Below are 18939 nucleotides of genomic sequence, written 5' to 3' on the forward strand. Positions count from 1 at the left end.
TTGCTTCATTTCTTAACTCCGATACTCGTTTCACTCTCGATCCGGCCAACACCTCGTTTCACTGCAACAGGTTCACCTGTAATTATATTTCAACTATTGCTTCGAATTACAAATGTGATTTATTAAAAACTATTTGTTAAATTGCCACGAAATGGATTTAAATCATAATACAATAAGTACTCCGATAAACGGTATGTATTTTTTCGTGACACTGAAATTAGCAGACGTCTAAAAACTTTTCATTTTTTTTTTTATTAATTAAATTACAACTAAAAAGATATTTTTTAAAAATTCCACTTCCCCTTCCCCTTTTAAAAAATATTTTTTTTTTTAATTGTTTAATTGAAATTTTTTAAATAAAAAATTTCTAAAAATTTTGAAATGTCGGCTAACTTCATTATCATATTTTTTTAGGACTCTAGTCACTTTAAAATACACTGAGAAAAAAAAATACTTTTACTCAATTAACAATTTTTTGATTCAAGAAATTCAATGTCGATTTAATATTCTATTATTATTAATTAATAATTTCTGAAGAGAAGATCATCAATATTTATCTCTGGATAATGCACAGAAAAAATAATAAATTTGAATCAAGAGAAAAATTATTAAACCAAGAAAATAATTTTGAAGAATTTGGATCAAGGCGGAAAATTCTTCAATGAAGTAAAATTTACTTTTCTTAATTTAAGAATTTTTTCACTTAAATCAAGAAGATAAAATCCTTCAAAATTATTTACTTGACTCAAGTAATTTTTTTTTTGTATGTAGATAAACAAGAGAATAGCTTTATTTAAATTAAGTAAAAATTATTTCAATCAATTTAACAAGTTCTAGAGCTAAGAATATACAATCGTGGTTATTAATTTAAGCATGTTTTTAATATTACTGGAAAATAGCCGTTTACTAGAACGATTATTAACTCTAAATTTGGAAATTAGTTGATAATGTCATTTCTAAAATAGAAACAGCTGATTTTACAATTCACAAAGTTTACAATCGGCTTATTTTATAAGTTTCTGCAATAAAAACTGGCTAAATTTTGTAGCCACAGATTTTTGTTTTTCACTATTTTATAAATGACTGAATTTATATTTGGTGAAATTTCAATTTCGCTAATTTCATTAATATCATTTATTAAAATTTATATGATTTTTCATATAAAAATTCTTTATAAAAATAGTATAAAAAAATTAATATCATTTTTTATTTGCGACTAATTTTACAAATTACATTATCAACTAATTTTCAAATTTATAGTTTATAAATATTCGAGTTTATAAATTGATATTTTCCAGTAAACTTAAAAACATATTTAAATTAATGACCAAGATTGTATATTCTTGAAAATTTTCATAAATTCTTGTATCAGGAAAATTTTTTTAATAAAAGTATTTTTTTTCTCACTGTATGTTTTACTAATTTCAAAAGTGCAAATTGTTATAATTTTATAAAACTGAAAACAACAAATATTTTTCTTTTTTTTTTTTTTTTAACAAATAAATTATTGTAAAAAAAATGTTTACTATAAAATTTCACAAGAAGATATTTTTAAAAAGTATAAATGCAATTTTTTTAGAACTAATTTATTTTTAAAATAAAACCAAAAATAGTTAAACAGTTTAAAAAAAATCTTCAAGATTTCTTGTAAAAAATTTTTAAAATCTATTTGAAAAATAAGTATATAAAATGAAATTAAGAAAAGAAAGTTGAAAGATTACATTTAAATATCATTGCATGTAAATTAATATGATTTTAATCTAAAACAAAAAAACTGTTTAGAAATTAATAAAAAGTTTTCTTTTGATAAAAAATTCTTTACTTGAAACATAAATTATAATTCTACTTAAAAATCATGAGTCAATAAATTCTTGAAGCTTATGAAAAAATGTAAAAGCAATGTCAAGGTGAATGATAAGTAATTCACGATTTAAAAATAATTAGAGTTTAAACGTACTTAAAAATTAATGAATCGCAATTTAAAAGAGACCTTGAGTTACAAAATTATTGCTATTGCAGGATTTACCTCTTTATATGTTTCTGACTCACTTAGTGGTGGTTGGTAGTGCTCGGTACTTAGAATAATCATTAGAATTTTTACAATAATGATTAAATCTCTATACAACGGCGATGCTGATTGAAAATTGCAGAGAATACTATAAGTAAAATAATTACAGCTCAGAGATTATAAATTAACAAGGAGATAGTACGTCACGCATATATCTCTTAGTCGGCATTTAAAAAAAAAAAAAATAATTAATTCATTGAATATCTGAATTTAAATCGAAACATTGAAATAATTGACGCAATTATACAGCACGGGGGACCCTTGGGTATAAGTGTAGACTCTACTCTTGAGATTTCCGGTCTGATCACCTCCATGTGTATAATACGTGCAGCTATTCATGTTGTATGTACTTATACTGACATGAGTTTCTTACCAAAAGCATCAAGACCCCATGAGTCATTGACGTCACCACATCCTGAGCGGTTTCCCGTCTCAATAATTTTTTCTTCGACCTCATGAATCTACGGCATGCTTACGCTTTTCTCTGTCTGACAAAAGTTTATTATTTCGCTTGACCATCGATTGTACTTGTTCTTTATTTATAATTCATACTTCTTTTAAAATAAAAAAAGTACAAAAAAATATTGAAGTTTTTTTAAAGTCAGAAGAAAGAGAAATTGATTTCTTATATTCCAGGTGCATAAATAGTGATTATTAACTATCAAATAGTGATTATAAACTATCAGACAGATTATGTTTTTTCTTTTTTTTTTTTCACATTTTTTATAATTTTTTCTTTCAAATTAAAAATTTTTTTTTTTAATTTGTGAAATTTTTTTAATTTCTTAAATTTAAAAAATTTTAAAAATTTCTTAAATTTAAAAAACTTAAAATTTCTTAAATTTTTAAAATTAAAAAAATTTTTTAAATTTCTTAAATTTATCTTCTCTTTGCAGATGCTATATATTGTATAAAATCATTATTTCAAAACATTCTACACATAAAAATATAACATACTATTTTAAATTGCCGAGGGTGTTTCTTTACAAATAAATAAATATAAGACTGAAGTTATTAATTGTTATAACAAATTAATTACTATAAAAAAATACTTTTCAAAATTTCCACTAATCATTTTTTTTTTAATTTTCATAAGTGGAATTTTTTTATTGAATTTTTTTCATAATAATTTAATTGCTGTAAATTATAAAAAAAACTTCTGTCAGTTACCTTTAGTGTCTTATTTGTTATTGGTTAATTTTAAAGCAAACTTTTTAATTAGCTGTATAGTGACTTGGAGATAGTAATCTATTAATTTAATTAAAAAGTAATCGCTAAACTGTAGTGAAATTAGCCGAAATTAACAATGTTTTGCTTTTTTTTAATTAATATATTGTTGTAAAAACAATATTTGAAAAATATATTTGTTAGATCTTGCCATGGCATAGAGTTGGAAGAAAATTACTTACAGTTGTTATTAATTAACAAGTAAATATAATTAGATAAATAAATTTCGAATTGAAGATTATTATACAAAATACTGAGTTGGAATTGATAAATTTATATGAATTTTGAAATCAGTAGACATCTGACAAGTTTTGGAATTTTCATTTAAATCAATTGATCTGATATTCGAAGAGTTAAAAAATTTTTGTAACAAATAAATTATAGTAAAAAAATGAGAAAATATTGCAAATTTTTTAAAATAATTTTTCAGAAAAAAATTTATTTGTTAAATGATACAAATAAATGGTTAAATAACTGCTAAATTTTTAATGTCATGAATTTTTACAAAAAATCAATTATAATCAAAAAAATTCGTAATTATAATTTCTTTTTATTTTTTACAGATGGAAATTTTATCATTATATTTAATTGTTATAAAAATATAAAAAATTGTTAAGTGTTTATCAATTTCATTATCATAAATTTACTAATTTAAATTTCACTCATTGCTAATTTATCATTTTTTCCTTTAATTGAGTCTATACGTTAACTTTGTTTTGTTAAATAAGTTTTTTTTTTTTTTTTTTTTTTTTTTTTAAAATAATAATACGATTATGATATTTTAATATTAAAAAAGTGGAAAGTACTGTAAAAGAATGTTCTCAAATTTCAAATATTATATAGTCATGTAAATAATATCAAATGATAAAAAAAAATCCTATTGAGTTACAAGAAATATTTTGATAATACTTGTTATTTTTAATTAAATATAGATAAAAACTCTTGGATGACAACTGAAACTTCAGTGACAGCGGAAAAAGAAGACACGATTTTTACTCTTATCGTGGTGGTTGTCGGTATAATAGTAGCGATAATAATTCTATTTTCTATGGGCGTATTTCTGGACTGCAAGCATCAGTAAGTCTAGAATTATTTACTCAAAACTTTTCGAATAAATTATTGATTAATTTACTTTAATACTTAGAAAGAATACTACGAAGAATAATAAACCGCTGCGCATGAAAGCGCCTTCGCTGACGCGCAAAAAGAAGATAAAGGATGACAAAAAATCGTTGGCCTCGGATATGTATTCCAGTGGGATGACAGATTACGGAGCTGGCGCGTTGGACGCAGTGGTTTAATTTAAAAGGAGAAAATATTATAATTTTAAATTAAAATAAGGTATTATCATACATATTTGATTATCGGCACGGAATATGCTAAGTCGGCATTGTTATCTTACAAAAGAAAAATAGCGTGTTGACGTCAGAGAAAAATTATTAGCTCTTTCCAATACAAGTCATACCGATTCGGTGACTCAATTCCGCAACGCAAGTATTTTGCGGATTTCGGATAAAATTATAATTGACTGTGATATCTATAAATTATTATTTTGTACGTCAGTTGCTCAAACGTCACAATACGATTACAATAGTATTTTAATTGTATATGTATATATGTACACAAGCAAACAATAAAAATATCAGTGTCTATCGTTTTAAATAACTCGTAGCGTAGATCGTAGGCATTATTTACAGATAATCTTGTTCTTAAATAATATTTATAGCGACGTGTGCCATATCCACACGGATTAAATCTTATTAATTATTTAGCTAACAAAACTTAAAGGTATACTTGGTAAATAACGATGGATTAATAATTATGTGTTTTTTTTTCTTCTTGTACATGTAAATTTTATTTTAAGCATTGTAAAAAAAATATGCAGTAATATTAATACCAAAGTCATTTTGTATACTCGCATTTACACGATTCGTTCTACTTAAAATTGTATAATAGATTTAGAATTTTGTATTGTATTGTATAGCCGTATTATATTTATAATTCTATTAATCACATAAATATTTATGATAAAAAATATCATTTGTGTATAACATTGTGTATAAAGTATTACTTGGAAGTCCCGCACTCCGAAACCATCATTATTTTTTATGTATTGCATGTAACAATTATATAAAAAATTTTTCAAATATAGAAAACAATAATTATTCATTTTTGCGTCAAAATGTTATCAGATTTATACAAAAATATCTTTGCGCTAGGTCAATTGATTAAAAAAAAAAATTGCGTGTATGAGAATATGGATTTCATCGAGGACGTTTGTTGTTTAGGAATACAAGGTCGCATTGAGCAAATTCTATCGGATGTTTAGAATTTCAAGCGATTAACAGCGACCGAAAACCATCGCCAGTAGTGCCATGCGGACGTAAACACCGCACTCGGCTTGCCTGAAGTAAGCAGCTCGCGGGTCGGTGTCGAATTCCGGGCTGATTTCAAAGTTTCGGGGCAGTGGGTGCATCACGACCATCTTCTTCTTAGCGCGAGTCATCACTTGGGGCGTTACGACAAAGTGTCCACAAACCTGTAATAATTTTTGCAATGATTAATTATTTATTCATCATTATAATAAATATAAAAAAATATGGTTAAGTTGGAATATAGCAAAATTTTTTAAAAGATCTGTCATGAAGACCAATGCAATAGCTAGATTTCTATGAAATCTACTAACAAAGATTTGGATAACTTTTTTTATTTCAAAAGTTGGAAAAAATTTTGGCTCTCATGTTTTTGGATAAAATTTCTATTTCATCTTTTTTTGATCTATTTTTTTTTTTTAAGTACATAAAAAACTAACAATTAAAAAAAAAAAAAAAAAAGAAAAGTTGAAAATCACAATTTTCTAAAAAATTTATTAATTTTTTTGAAATATGTTAAAATTGTGACAATCAACTTTTTTTTTTTTAATAGTTTATTTTTTATGTATTTAAAAAAAAAATATATCAATAAAATCAAATAAAAATTTTGTTCAAAAAAATGAAAATGAAAATTAATTAAAATAAAAATAATTACTTGATTATATTCATCTTGTGATAGGAAACGTTCGCGCTGGATTCGCGTCATATAGAGAACATCAGTATCAGGAAGAACTTCTTCAAGACTCGCGAATTTCTCCTGAGGAATTCCTCGCTGAGCTACGTAGCTCACTACATGTTCCGGCATTCCTAGCCCGGGTGGACTGACGTACCTCAGATTGACGTTGTACAGCGTGAGTAATCTCGCAAGAGAATGCACAGTTCTCCCATGCTTCAAGTCTCCGACCATAGTAATAGTGAGACCATTGACAGTTCCTATTTCCTCGCGGATTGTGAATATGTCAAGTAAAGCCTGTGTAGGATGCTCACCAACACCGTCTCCAGCGTTGATCATGGGCTTACGACAATGCTGAGCAGCACGAGCGACAGCACTTGGCTCAGGGTGACGTAGGACGACGGCATCTGCATAACCAGCCATCACGGCGACTGTGTCTTCGAGAGTTTCTCCTTTTTTGACCGAGGAAGTTGTTCCGTCCATATGAATAACGCGTCCACCGAGACGCAGCATCGCTGCTGAAAAACTGCAAGATGTCCTCGTGCTGACTTCGTAAAATATTGATGCCAGAATTTTTCCCCTGAGGAAATGGTCCAGCGAGCGTTCTTTCATGACAGTTAAGCGGAGAGTCTGGGCAGTGTTGAATATGTCATTGAGCTGTTCTTTAGAAAACATGTCGGCGGTGAGAATGTGTTGCCCGGCGAGTCCGTGGCTGTTCTGTAGATGAACCGTCGGGGGCAGTTGATTGAAAATACGCTGGTCTTTGGAGACTGTCGACAGCAATGGTGATGTACACCGCTGGGTGGGTTTCACAGAATCTCGCGCTTCAACTTCAGATGTCGAGTAGACGTTTCCTTTTCCTGACTGGAATAAATGAGAGAAATCGTTGGTTTCAACCGAGATCTCTTGAACTCCGTTGAGTTTTTCGTAGTTGGGAGATAAAAGACGTTCGAGCACGGAGTTTGGTCGGCTTGTAACGTCAATTGTAGGTGCTTGAGGATGGACTTGACTCTTGGCGAGTCTTTGGATTTCACGTATGTCTTGTCCAAAGCCTGGATTAACTAGAATCTGTCCTTCGACGTATGCGACTTCTCCTCTCAAAACGACTCTGTGGACACGTCCACGCAATTTCATTCCGGCGAACGGCGTCCATTTGGACTTGGTAAATGGCATTGCGGTCGGAACGATCCATTCCTCGTCGAGATCAACTTCTACGTAAGTATTTGGCTGGTCAGGAATGTTGAATATTTTCTTGGGATTGCGGTAAAATTTGTCGATAAGATCCTGCAATTAAAAAGATAAATATTTTATTAAATCTTTAGATGGTGAGAAATAAAGAGTTACCTAGACGAAAAAGAGATATAATTTTATGAAACTACTTCACTGTTTATCTGGAAATCGTTGTTAAGTGGAGTGATCGCTTATCTTGGTGACTTATCGCTGAACAACGTTCAACCTTTTTACAATAAATGATATAATACCCCACAGTATTTTCTAATCTTCAATATGTTTTTTTTTCTTTCTTCAATTTATTACAGGATGTTATACCTGAACATAATAAAATAACCACGTGGGTGCATTCAATGTCGAAGATTACCACCCGAGATTACCGATGATTTTTATTGTTAAGTTTAAGGTCGCGTTTGATTGATAAAGAATCGCAGGGGGGATTTCTTTCCTAATCTATTAGCTTATCTATTTAAAAACTTTGAATATTTTTTACCTCCATCGTGAGTCTTCCCTCGTTGACAGCGTTCAAGAGGAGAGGTAAAATTGTCTCAAGACCTGGATAGCCTGGTGGTGGTTTCTCACTTTCTTTTTCTTCAACTGTATGTGGAGCTGAAAAATTTATTTTTATTAATTTTTTAGAATAAATTTTTTCGATTATTGGCTATGTTAAATTAAATAGATTAGATAACGATGTAAAACTAATTTTTAATAATAGTTTAAGTTAGTATTCTCTATCGCAAAATTTTGATAGATTAAACGTGTAAACTAGAAGATTAATTTTTTAAAATATATAAATCAATACTATCTAAAATTCTAACATTCAATAAATTACTCAAGTTTAATTTTTTTTTTTTAATTAATTAATTTTTATAAATACTCTGCCAAATATTTATTTTATAATATTTGTATAATTGAATTAAATTCGTTCTAATAATTAAAAATTTACATTTTTTAGAACGATAAGTGTATTAGATATTAATTTTTAAAAACCTGATAAAGTCTTAATAAATAAGATATGAAAGATTGTTATTTAATAATTAAAAGCTATCATTTTCTTTTAATTTTTAATAATATTAAAAATTATTTTAACTTAAGGGGCACAACTAGTGTGAAATTTTCAAAAAATCGTAACTCGGGAAATATTTAATTTTTTTTCTTCAAAAATTTTACTGTATATTCTTAAAATATGTATTGATATACCCTTAAAATTTTTAAATAATTCATACAGAAGTTTTTTTTATTTTAATTCTCAAAAATTGCCTTTTTTTTTAGGCTGTCACACTGGTTGTGCCTCTTAATTTATTAGATTTAAAAAATTTTTTGAATAAACTAAAAAAAAATACCATGATCAGTTGCAAAGCAATCGATAATATTCATATTATCCCAAAGAGCCTGTTGATCCTCAAGAGTTCTTAACATCGGCCTGACTTGTCCTTTGGCGTGACCAATACGCTCCAAGTCTTCAGTAGACAAGAACAAATGATGCGGACAAACTTCACAGGTGACAGCGAGGCCTTTTTCTTTGGCCGCGCGAATAATCTGAATCTCTTCCTTCCTAGCGACGTGACAAACATGAATCGGTCGGTTGTGAAGACTAGCGAGAAGAAGGACTGCAGCGGTGGTTTGTCCTTCCGCATGTACACAAAGAGGGTAATTTTTTGGCCAGCTTTCAAAGTGCTTCACCCAAATGCTCAAGTCTGTAAGCTTCAGGGTCGTGAAGGTCTCATTCAGGTACATTTTCAACCCCGCCGCAAGGGGGGCTATTTCAGGGCTAATGGTGTAATTTTCAGAAGAGGCTCCCAAAAATAAAGCGTAATCGCACCTTGCTCCCAAAGTCGCGCGTTCTTTGGCAATTGCAAACGACTGATGATCTACCACAGCAGGGTTCGTGTTGGGCATCGCGCAAATTATGGTAATACCTCCAGCTAAAGCTGCTGCTGTGCATGAAGCAAAGTCTTCTTTCTCGGTAGCACCTGGGTCCCGTGAGTGCACGTGGATGTCAATGAAACCCGGGAGTTTTATCATCCGTCTTGATGATAAGCAATCTGTGTGTGTTTTCATTTTTGGTGCTTTGCCTCCCAACTTGCTGATGGCCTAAAATTATTTATTAATTGGTGTAAAACAGATCGTTTATTACACTAGAAAATCGAACGCATTTTGCGCGCTTCTGTCAAAATGTTTATTAGTGAGAATTTAATTAATCAATATTTTTACAAATTTTATTTATTAATATTTAACCATTGCCATAGTAACCATTGCTATGGTAATCGTTATCATAGTAACGGTTGCTATGGTAACCGTTTCCATAGATAAAGTTACTTTGGTAACCGTTGTTATGGTAAACGTTGCTATAGTAACCGTTATCATAGTAACGGTTGCTATGGTAATCGTTGCCATGGTAACCGTTACCAAAGTGGTCACCATAGCAACGAAAAGCGACAACAATGAAAACATCACATCAACTTTTGAATAAAGGTTATTAATAGTTCAATTAAATTAATCAAAGAAACTTACGTCAACCAAGAGCTTAGCACATTTGACGTCAGTCACCAAAGGTACTGAATAATCAACAGCGAGTCTTCGTGTTCTGTACCCATGGGTCATAAAGTTTGAAACTCTGCGAGCACCACCATTACGCATCGGTAAATTAATTACCAGGTCAAAATGTTTCTTAGAGAGAAAATCGGCTAAATGACGCAATTCGCTGGGACTTGTGTCTTCGTTGACATCAATATTCTCAAAAGTCCATTGCACCGGCTCAACCTGTAATTAAAACCATTAAAAAATATGATACTATTATTTTCAGTATGTTTAATAATAAATAACATAAATAGTTGTAAGATTATATTTATTGTATAATCATGAGATAACTGAGATTAGATTTGGCAAGAATTTGACTCATCGCTTGGAATAATTTTAAAACCTTGGAATGTTTAATAATTCATAACCAGCAATAAAACTATTTTTATCCAACTTGATAATTGATATAACAATGATTTACTTGCATCATTTTACCCAAGGGATCATTGAGTAATTTTTTATTTGCTTTTAAATCTCGGTTATCATCTAAAAAATAATGATAACTGAGGTCTGAGCAATTGACATCACTGAAGTGAAAAAAAACTTAAATACTTAAATTAAAGGTGTATATAATATATTTTTTTACTATAATTTATTATAATTTTTTTTCTCTCTTCTGTGACTAAGCCTCTGATTTCTCGGAATTTTCAACTCGACAAAATAATTATCAATTATCGATACAGACGTTCAATTAAAAAGACCGAGTACGTTTCGATAACGTGGATAGATATTTATCGCAAGGTAAGCCGGTGAATCTACCGTACAGTGCTCAGTCTCTAGTCGGGCAGTGTGATCGCAGTTCGTTAACACGGGTGTACAAACATGAAGAACAACTTCCAGTTAATCGGATAACCGTCAAACAATTAATACACCCACTTAGCTATTTATTTATTTATTTTTAATTATTAATCTAACTTTTAATTTAAACTGTGATAAAACAACGCGCTAAAATTGCAACTTACAAGTCAGAATCGCTCAAAAGTCCATCGAAATCAGGGATGGGAAATTCAAAGTCACGATCTAAGAGAACCGGAAAGCGGACCGAAGACGATGACAGATTGACATTAGCGTCCGTCGGATCTAGAGACCAGCTGTTCACTGGAAATGACAGCTGGACGGAAGACTACGAGCTCCAGCTTCTTCGACGGACTATTGAGCAAGATCCGGAGTTGTTTATTTTGAACAATCTCATGATGTCGATTCAGTTCTTTGAAAATTTTGACGAGTAAGTCTCAATATTTCTATTTCACTCAATTAATATAATTAAATTTTTTTTTAAATTTTTTTTCAATGATAATCAGTGACTTGATCAATTTTCATATCAGTTATCAATAAAATTTATTTCTTTGTCAGAGAAATAGCGAGTATTAGACAAACTCTGAGTTCGCCGTTGGAGGAAGAATTCAACGCTTGTTTGCCGCCGCAAAAGCACGTTCTCGTTCCGGATGTGCTTCAAGAGCACTTGGCGCGGCGAGTTGACTTCACTTATATCGGGCCGACGATGATACCCTCGGTGGAGCCGCTCCAGCCAATCAGGGTCTACGTCGTCCACGATAACATCGAAGTCTCGGAGCAGAGTTTCGCGTCTCCTTACTGCAGCGTAAACGAGACGGTAACTTACAGTATGCAGTTGAAGCCGAGCAAACATAAAGGTGAGTTAAAGTTATTAATCCCAGGAAGTATCTAAAAGCATTCGATAGATAAGAAAATTTTTTAGATAAGAATAAAATATTTATTGGTTTTAATTGATGTTTAATCCAGGATATGCGTTGCTGCAGCGACTGGAAGTTAATCCCAGAAGGAAAACTCGACAGAGTGTTAATGTGATGTACAGTGACGGTGACGGTGACGGTGATAGTTATTACAATGGTAGTAAAGCAAGTAAAGATAACAGCTCGTTGTCTGTGGATCGCGATAAGAAATCTGACGGAAGCGGAAGTTCTAACTTAACCGTTTCGTCTTTGAATCTCAATGACGACGATAGTGCCTACGATGAGAGGAGCAATTTAAATCCAAATGTCGCAAAAATTAAAAAAGAGCAGCAGAGAAAGCAAATTAACGGGCGAGGAAGCGGAAGAGTCAGACAGACAAGAACTAAAGTCTTCAATGGAACTAGTTCTGCAGAAAGCACCAGTTCTGGTTACAAGTCCAGTAATTACGCGATTGACAGCGACAGTGACAGTTATGCTGTTTCTACTGTCGGAGATCCAGTTGCTGATTCAGAGGAGCCAGTGTCGAGCTCAGAAATTCCTCGTGAGTGTTTTCAAATCTACGATCCGCGGAAACCGCGAGTGCTAAACAATCTTAACAGTAAGGACAAGAAGATAAGAGGGATTATCCACAGTCGGAAGTACGATGTCTGGTACTTGAACAGTTCCAAGTTCATGGATAATTTTTATAAATTTTTTACCAACGGGTTGTCTGATTTAATGGGGTTTGACGCGGATGAGGATGAAGGACCACTGGGAGCAGTTATTTATCGAGATAAAATAGAACCGTTGGAGCAGATTATTGGAACCAAGGATGACCAGTTTGCTATCATACCTTGTATCTGGTCACCCTGGCCGGAAATAGCAAACGAATGGCTGGACCGACCGCGGACCACGTGGCCTGACTACGACGTCATTGAAAAAATCAAGGAAATTGGATGCTACATTATTCCCGAGGGCTACACGGAGCAAAATGGAAACAACGATGCGAAAAATCTGGAGTGGGAACTGAATTTTCCCGCAGCAGAACGGTATCTAGAGACTTGTATGACTTATTCGCAGGTTCGGGTATATTTCATGGCCCTGGTGCTCCAGAAGACTTTTATTCGTCCGGTAGACTCATTTGTGGGCCTGACTGCGAATCATATGAGACATCATATGTTCTGGATGATTGAAGAGCTGGATACACCTTCCAAGTGGATGGACAATCGTATGGGCGAGTGCTTGATGACTTTCTTGGGAAAACTATACGATTCCATCAGCCAGGATGACCCTGTAATGCCGGACTACTTTATCAAAGATAAAAATATATTTCCGGCTAAGAAGTATTTGCTTAGAACTCAAAAACAGCTGAAAAGAATTTTGGAGAATCCGGTCATGTTTTTTATTCACGCGATGCAAAATATTAAACACAGCAGGAGTTTTTTTCCAAAGCTAGACTACGCGACGCTGCTCAAGATACTCACTGACGATATTCTGATGCTTGTTAACCCGCATCTGTATCCAACCAGAACAATTAAGGCTCAATCGAAGAGTGTTGAAACACGGGAACAAATTTATGAGCCTACCGGAGGATTTTGGGACAGCGCCAAAAAAGAAAAAGATAAACGTTATGTTAGAAAAACTGTTACCAGTAAAAATCTTATTGACGCAAAAACTTCTTATGATCTAATTTTAGAAATTACGGTAAGTTGTAAATTTTCAATGATTAAATTCGAAAAATTAATCATTTTCTTAATTTTTTTAGGTAAAATGTGCAGAAATACAATCGCATAGACTTTGTTTACTGCTGGACTTATTTATAAGACATTTTATAAAAATTGCCGAGTGTTGTCACAAGTATAAATCGTATTCGCAAAAAACGGTGTATATTGAACACTCGGAGCGACTCTGTGTGATTTTATCAAAGTATGACAACTACAAAGACGACGCAAAAGCATACTTGGATAAACTGCATGCTCTAAAACGTCGCACGACAAACAACAAGTCCCAGAGCGATCCTCCGGCGACTCCGGTGCGTAATTCTGATCGTCCGATTTTTTCGGCCTCGCTCAATGAGCGATTCCAGCCCTCAGTTGAATCTCATACACTTGTCAACTTAGTCCCAATTAAAGCTGAAAATAGTAATAAGGCTCCCTATAAACTCGATGCTCCTCTAGTTAATCGGAAGCGTGTCACCATGGCGGTGGTTCACGAGGTAGAGTCGTTCTCGGCTTCGTCTACTGAAGCAGTTGAGCTTCAGCTGGTAGAAAATTCAACGAACAAAGATAAGTCGCGGATCATTTCGTTGGAAGATGACAAAAGCTCGAAAAAGGAAACAACGTATATTTGATTTTAAATAAAAATAAAAAATTATGATAATACTTACTGTATAAATAAGATTTTATAGTTACATATTAAATTAAATTAAATATATTTATTTATTTACTCACATCAACTCCATGTTCAGTGTAAAAATCGGCTGTTCCCATACTAGCGTATAATTTGTACCCCATTTTATGTAGACTACGAATTGATGGAAGTAATTCCATTTTATGCTTTAAAAAAAAAAAAAAAAATTATTTTTAATAAATAAATACTATAAAAAATTTTTAAACATAATTAAAAATATTTACCTTAAAACTGCCAATAGATAAAAGAATTCCTTTCTCCGGTATATGGAACCCAGTACTCATCATTCCCTTCAAATAAGCCTCGTACCTGTTGTCTCCAAAACAAGCAACTTCTCCAGTCGACGCCATCTCGACACCCAGAGTAACATCAGCTCCCGCAAGACGCGAAAAAGAAAACTGTGGTACTTTAACTCCGACTTTTCCGCAGCCTGCTAGTACATCAACAGGATCCACAGTTTCTCCGACGATTAAACGCGTGGCCATGGCGACGAAATTGTGATCCAGAGTTTTGGAAACAAATGGGAATGATCTAGACACTCTAACATTACATTCAATAACTTTGAGCTCGTTGTCTTTAGCAATAAGCTGCATATTAAAGGGACCAGTGACTTCAAGAGAACCCGCGATAGCTCGGGAAATTTTTTTAATCTTCGCCAGCGTCTCGGCATTTATATCCTGAGGCGGCGTAACCAGTGTGGCGTCTCCGGAGTGCACGCCAGCATTCTCGACGTGCTCTGACACAGCCATGCAGAGAATAACTCCTTCATAAGCAACCGCATCGACGTCTATTTCTTTAGCTTCAAGTATAAATTTAGAAATGACAACCGGATGTTCTTTGCTGACATCGCTCGCATTTTTCAAATACGATTCGAGGTCTTGGTGCGAATGAGCTACATTCATAGCCGCCCCACTTAGCACGTACGAGGGTCTAACGAGACAAGGATACCCCACTTCCTCGCAGAAGTCAATGGCCGACTGCAAGTTGGTCAGTTCTTTCCACCGAGGCTGCGAAATTCCAATGCGATCCAGCATTCGCGAGAATTTAAATCGATTTTCTGCTCCGTCAACTGACTCCGGAGACGTACCTAAAATTCGTGCCTGTTGACGGTGCAAATCCATCGCAATATTATTCGGCAGCTGGCCTCCCATCGATAAAATTACTCCTTCCGGATTCTCGTGGTCGTAAATGTCCATAACAACTTCAAATGATATTTCTTCAAAGTAAAGTCGGTCTGACATGTCGTAATCTGTACTCACAGTTTCTGGATTGTAGTTCACCATGATTGTCTTACGTCCTAGGTTCCTGAGCTCCTGGAGACAGCTCACAGCACACCAGTCAAACTCTACAGAGCTTCCAATTCGGTAGACTCCAGAACCAATCACCATAGTGTACCCGGTCGGGAAATCTACGTCGTGAGTTGACCCATTGTAAGTCAGGTACAAGTAATTAGTCGTCGCGGGCCATTCAGCAGCCACAGTGTCTATTTGTTTGACAAACGGGCGAATGTTACTCTCTTTTCTCTGCTTGCGAACCACCAACTCCGTACTCTTGATAGCAGCAGCGATCTGTTTGTCAGAAAAACCTATTTGTTTAGCTCCAAGCAAAACTGCGTGAGACATCAAACCTTGATCGAGTCCTTCGAGCAATTCGTAGCAGGAAATAATGTTCTTCATTTTTGTGAGGAACCAGCGGTCGATTTTCGTCAACTCGTAGAGTCGGTCAATGGAGTATCCAGCTTTAATGGACGCTGCTAGCACGAACATTCGTTTGTCAGTCGGTTTTTCCAGCTCGTCGTCATTCAGCGATCTGATGTAGGGATCGAATCCGGTAACGTTTTCGTCCACCATACGAAGAGCCTTCTGGAAAGCTTCTTCAAACTTGCGACCAATTGCCATTACCTCGCCTACACTTTTCATGGAGCTACCAATTTTTGTGCTGACTCGCTGAAATTTATTCAAGTCCCATCGCGGAATTTTCACGACGCAATAATCCAAGCTGGGCTCAAAGCAAGCGGTAGTTTTGCTGGTGACTGAGTTTTTTATTTTTGGCAGGGGAATTCCTAGAGATAATTTAGCGGCAACATAAGCGAGCGGGTACCCAGTGGCTTTGCTGGCTAAAGCGGAACTTCTAGACAATCTCGCGTTTACTTCAATAATGTAGAACTCTTCAGAAAAAGGATTGAGTGCATACTGGATGTTGCATTCACCCACAATTCCAAAGTGTCGGATTACTTTTATCGCGACAGTTCTCAGCATGTTGTACTCTCGGTTCGACAAAGTTTGACTCGGCGCTACGACGATCGACTCACCGGTGTGAATACCTGTAAATAAAATAAGTAATAAATAAAATGTACAATTGAAAATAAACATAAATAAAAAAATAAATAAATACCTAAAGGATCAACGTTCTCCATATTGCAAACAGTGATACAGTTGTCATAAGCATCTCTTACAACTTCATACTCGACTTCCTTCCATCCTTTCAGAGACTTGTCAATGATTAACTGACTCGAGTGAGCCAGAGCCTGTTGAGCGAGAACTCGTAGCTCGTCTTTATTATTCGCAAATCCAGAACCAAGACCTCCGAGGGAAAAAGCAGCGCGGGCCATTACTGGATAACCTAGTTTCTCAGCAGCCTCCAGAGCTTCTTGAATAGAATAAACAGCAGCACTAGGAGCAACTCGTTCCTGAATGGAGTTTATTTTCTCGCTGAATATTTTACGGTCCTCAGTATCGATGATGGACTGAATAGGAGTTCCAAGAATTTTAACACCGTAATTTTTGAATACTCCAGACTTTTCAAGCTCAACACCGCAGTTCAAGGCAGTTTGCCCACCGAAAGTCAGCAACACACCGTCGGGTCTCTCGGATCTTATTACTTGTTCAACATACTCCGGAGTAATTGGCAAGAAATAAACTTTGTCAGCCATTCCCTTGGATGTTTGCACAGTAGCGATGTTGGGATTGATTAGAAGTGTTTGTATAGACTCTTCGCGCAGTGCTTTGATAGCCTGAGACCCTGAGTAATCAAACTCTCCGGCCTGCCCGATGCTGAGACCTCCAGACCCTAGAATCAATACTTTCTTCGGTCTGGTATGTGCTTCTTCGCTGGCTGGCTTGTAGACGAGCTTCTCTGTCAATTTATTTTTGACATTAAATTCCGCAGAGCTGTTGTTCATTTGGAACCTAGTGGCCTCGAGGAAGACGTCAAACAGATACTCGAGATCTTGGGGCCCAGCAGTGTGTTCAGGATGAAACTGAACTGAAAAATATGGCAGACTTGTATAGATAATTCCTTCGTTGCTGTCGTCATTGGCGTTGGTGAAAAGCGGTTCCCATCCCTCGGGCAGTTCTTTTGCGTCAATAGCGAATCCGTGGTTTTGCGAGGTCATGTAGCATCGTCCAGTTGCTAGATGAAGAGCCGGCTGGTTGTGTCCTCGGTTACCGTAGGTCATTTTGTAGCTTTTGCAGCCGGCAGCCAGGGACAGCAATTGATGACCCATACAGATGCCGAAAATGGGAATTTTTTTGCCTAATACTTTGCGAATATTGGCGACGGTCGTTTGGCACACTGTAGGATCACCGGGTCCGTTGCTGAGGAATAATCCGTCGAAAGTTACCTTCGATAGATCGTAATCCCATGGTACGACATCAACGCGAGCGCCTCGATTTAGAAAGCATCGAATCTGGTTAAATTTAAGCCCGCAGTCGACGACGCAAATCTTGGGAGTTCCTTGAGGATTGAAAGTTATCGGAGATTTGCATGACACCTCGGCTACGAGGTTCCTGTCATTGGGGTTTGATATTGACGGGATTTCCGTGACGCTCATTGGCGGCTGCGCGTGGACGATTTTCCCTAAAATACTGCCTTTTTTGCGGATAACTTTGGTCAATGCTCGGGTGTCTATGTCACTGATTCCTGGAATATTCTGCTCCATCATCCACTGGGACAGAGTTTTAGTCTGACGCCAATGACTTGGCGTATTACAAATTTCTCCGACGATGAGCCCCGCTGCCCATATTTTGTTCGACTCAAACCAGCTATAAATAAAACCATTAAATGACAACTTATTTTGATCAATTGAGGCCAATGAAATTATTGATCTAATTACTTACTAAGGAAGCCCATGCTCGTCTTTTTCATCTCCTGGCACTCCGTAATTACCAATCAGCGGATAAGTCAATACTAATATTTGTGCGTGGTATGATGGATCTGTCAATGATTCGGGGTATCCAACCATTCCAGTTTGAAATACTGTAAAAAATATTTAGTATTTTAGAAATTTCAACTAAATATGATACTAAGCAGTCGAACAATTTATTTTATTTTTTGATGTATAATTTTAAAAGATCTATAAAATTTTTAATAATTTTATTGAACCTCTTCAATGTTTGAACTTTTCAATGTCATTGCAAAATTTGGAATAGTTTTGCTCAAAAATAAATTATCTAAAATTTTATGTTTGGATAAAAATATGATGATAATTTTCTTGATTCCGCGTAATTGCAGTTTTAATTTAAAGTTATTTATGAAAAAAAAATTTTTTTTTATAATTTCAAATCTATAATTTTTAATAATCTTATTGAACCTCTTATTTTTTTAATGAATTGATATATTGCGAAATTTGCAATAGTTTAGCACAAAGAGAAATTTTTTAAAATTTTATGTTTGATATAATATGAAAAT

The 18939-nt window shown here is 34.1% G+C and overlaps 3 protein-coding genes across 4 annotated transcripts in view; 2 read left to right on the forward strand and 1 right to left on the reverse strand.

Moving 5' to 3' along the window:
• On the forward strand, positions 1-5464 carry LOC141529263 (uncharacterized). The gene is made up of 3 exons (XM_074245758.1): positions 1-191; positions 4228-4372; positions 4440-5464. The coding sequence occupies exons 1-3, from the start codon at positions 152-154 to the stop codon at positions 4594-4596; spliced, it is 342 nt and encodes a 113-aa protein (XP_074101859.1). The 5' UTR covers positions 1-151; the 3' UTR covers positions 4597-5464.
• Positions 5115-18939, reverse strand: part of Rudimentary (carbamoyl-phosphate synthetase 2, aspartate transcarbamylase, and dihydroorotase rudimentary) — a 14658-nt gene continuing 833 nt past the window's right edge. The window contains exons 2-10 of the mRNA XM_074245754.1: positions 18369-18507; positions 16645-18293; positions 14475-16573; positions 14292-14396; positions 10085-10333; positions 8914-9664; positions 8064-8179; positions 6323-7624; positions 5115-5834 (exon numbers count right to left, since the gene is read on the reverse strand). Coding sequence (XP_074101855.1) covers positions 5637-5834; positions 6323-7624; positions 8064-8179; positions 8914-9664; positions 10085-10333; positions 14292-14396; positions 14475-16573; positions 16645-18293; positions 18369-18507 — 6608 coding nt within the window. The 3' untranslated portion in view covers positions 5115-5636. The remainder of the gene's footprint in view (positions 5835-6322; positions 7625-8063; positions 8180-8913; positions 9665-10084; positions 10334-14291; positions 14397-14474; positions 16574-16644; positions 18294-18368; positions 18508-18939) is intronic.
• LOC141529261 (uncharacterized) overlaps positions 10757-18939 on the forward strand; it is a 12271-nt gene continuing 4088 nt past the window's right edge. The window contains exons 1-4 of one of the 2 annotated variants that reach the window (XM_074245755.1): positions 10853-11375; positions 11504-11802; positions 11912-13545; positions 13607-14328. In XM_074245755.1, coding sequence (XP_074101856.1) covers positions 11149-11375; positions 11504-11802; positions 11912-13545; positions 13607-14191 — 2745 coding nt within the window. In that variant the 5' untranslated portion in view covers positions 10853-11148 and the 3' untranslated portion in view covers positions 14192-14328. Of the gene's footprint in view, positions 11376-11503; positions 11803-11911; positions 13546-13606; positions 14329-18939 lie in introns of those variants that run through there. The other variant, XM_074245756.1, reaches the window with a different exon arrangement.

This window comes from Cotesia typhae, unplaced genomic scaffold (assembly GCF_013202065.1).
Source record: "Cotesia typhae breed Kobodo isofemale line unplaced genomic scaffold, CoteBio_Ctyphae contig_48, whole genome shotgun sequence".
NCBI classification, from domain to species: domain Eukaryota; kingdom Metazoa; phylum Arthropoda; class Insecta; order Hymenoptera; family Braconidae; genus Cotesia; species Cotesia typhae.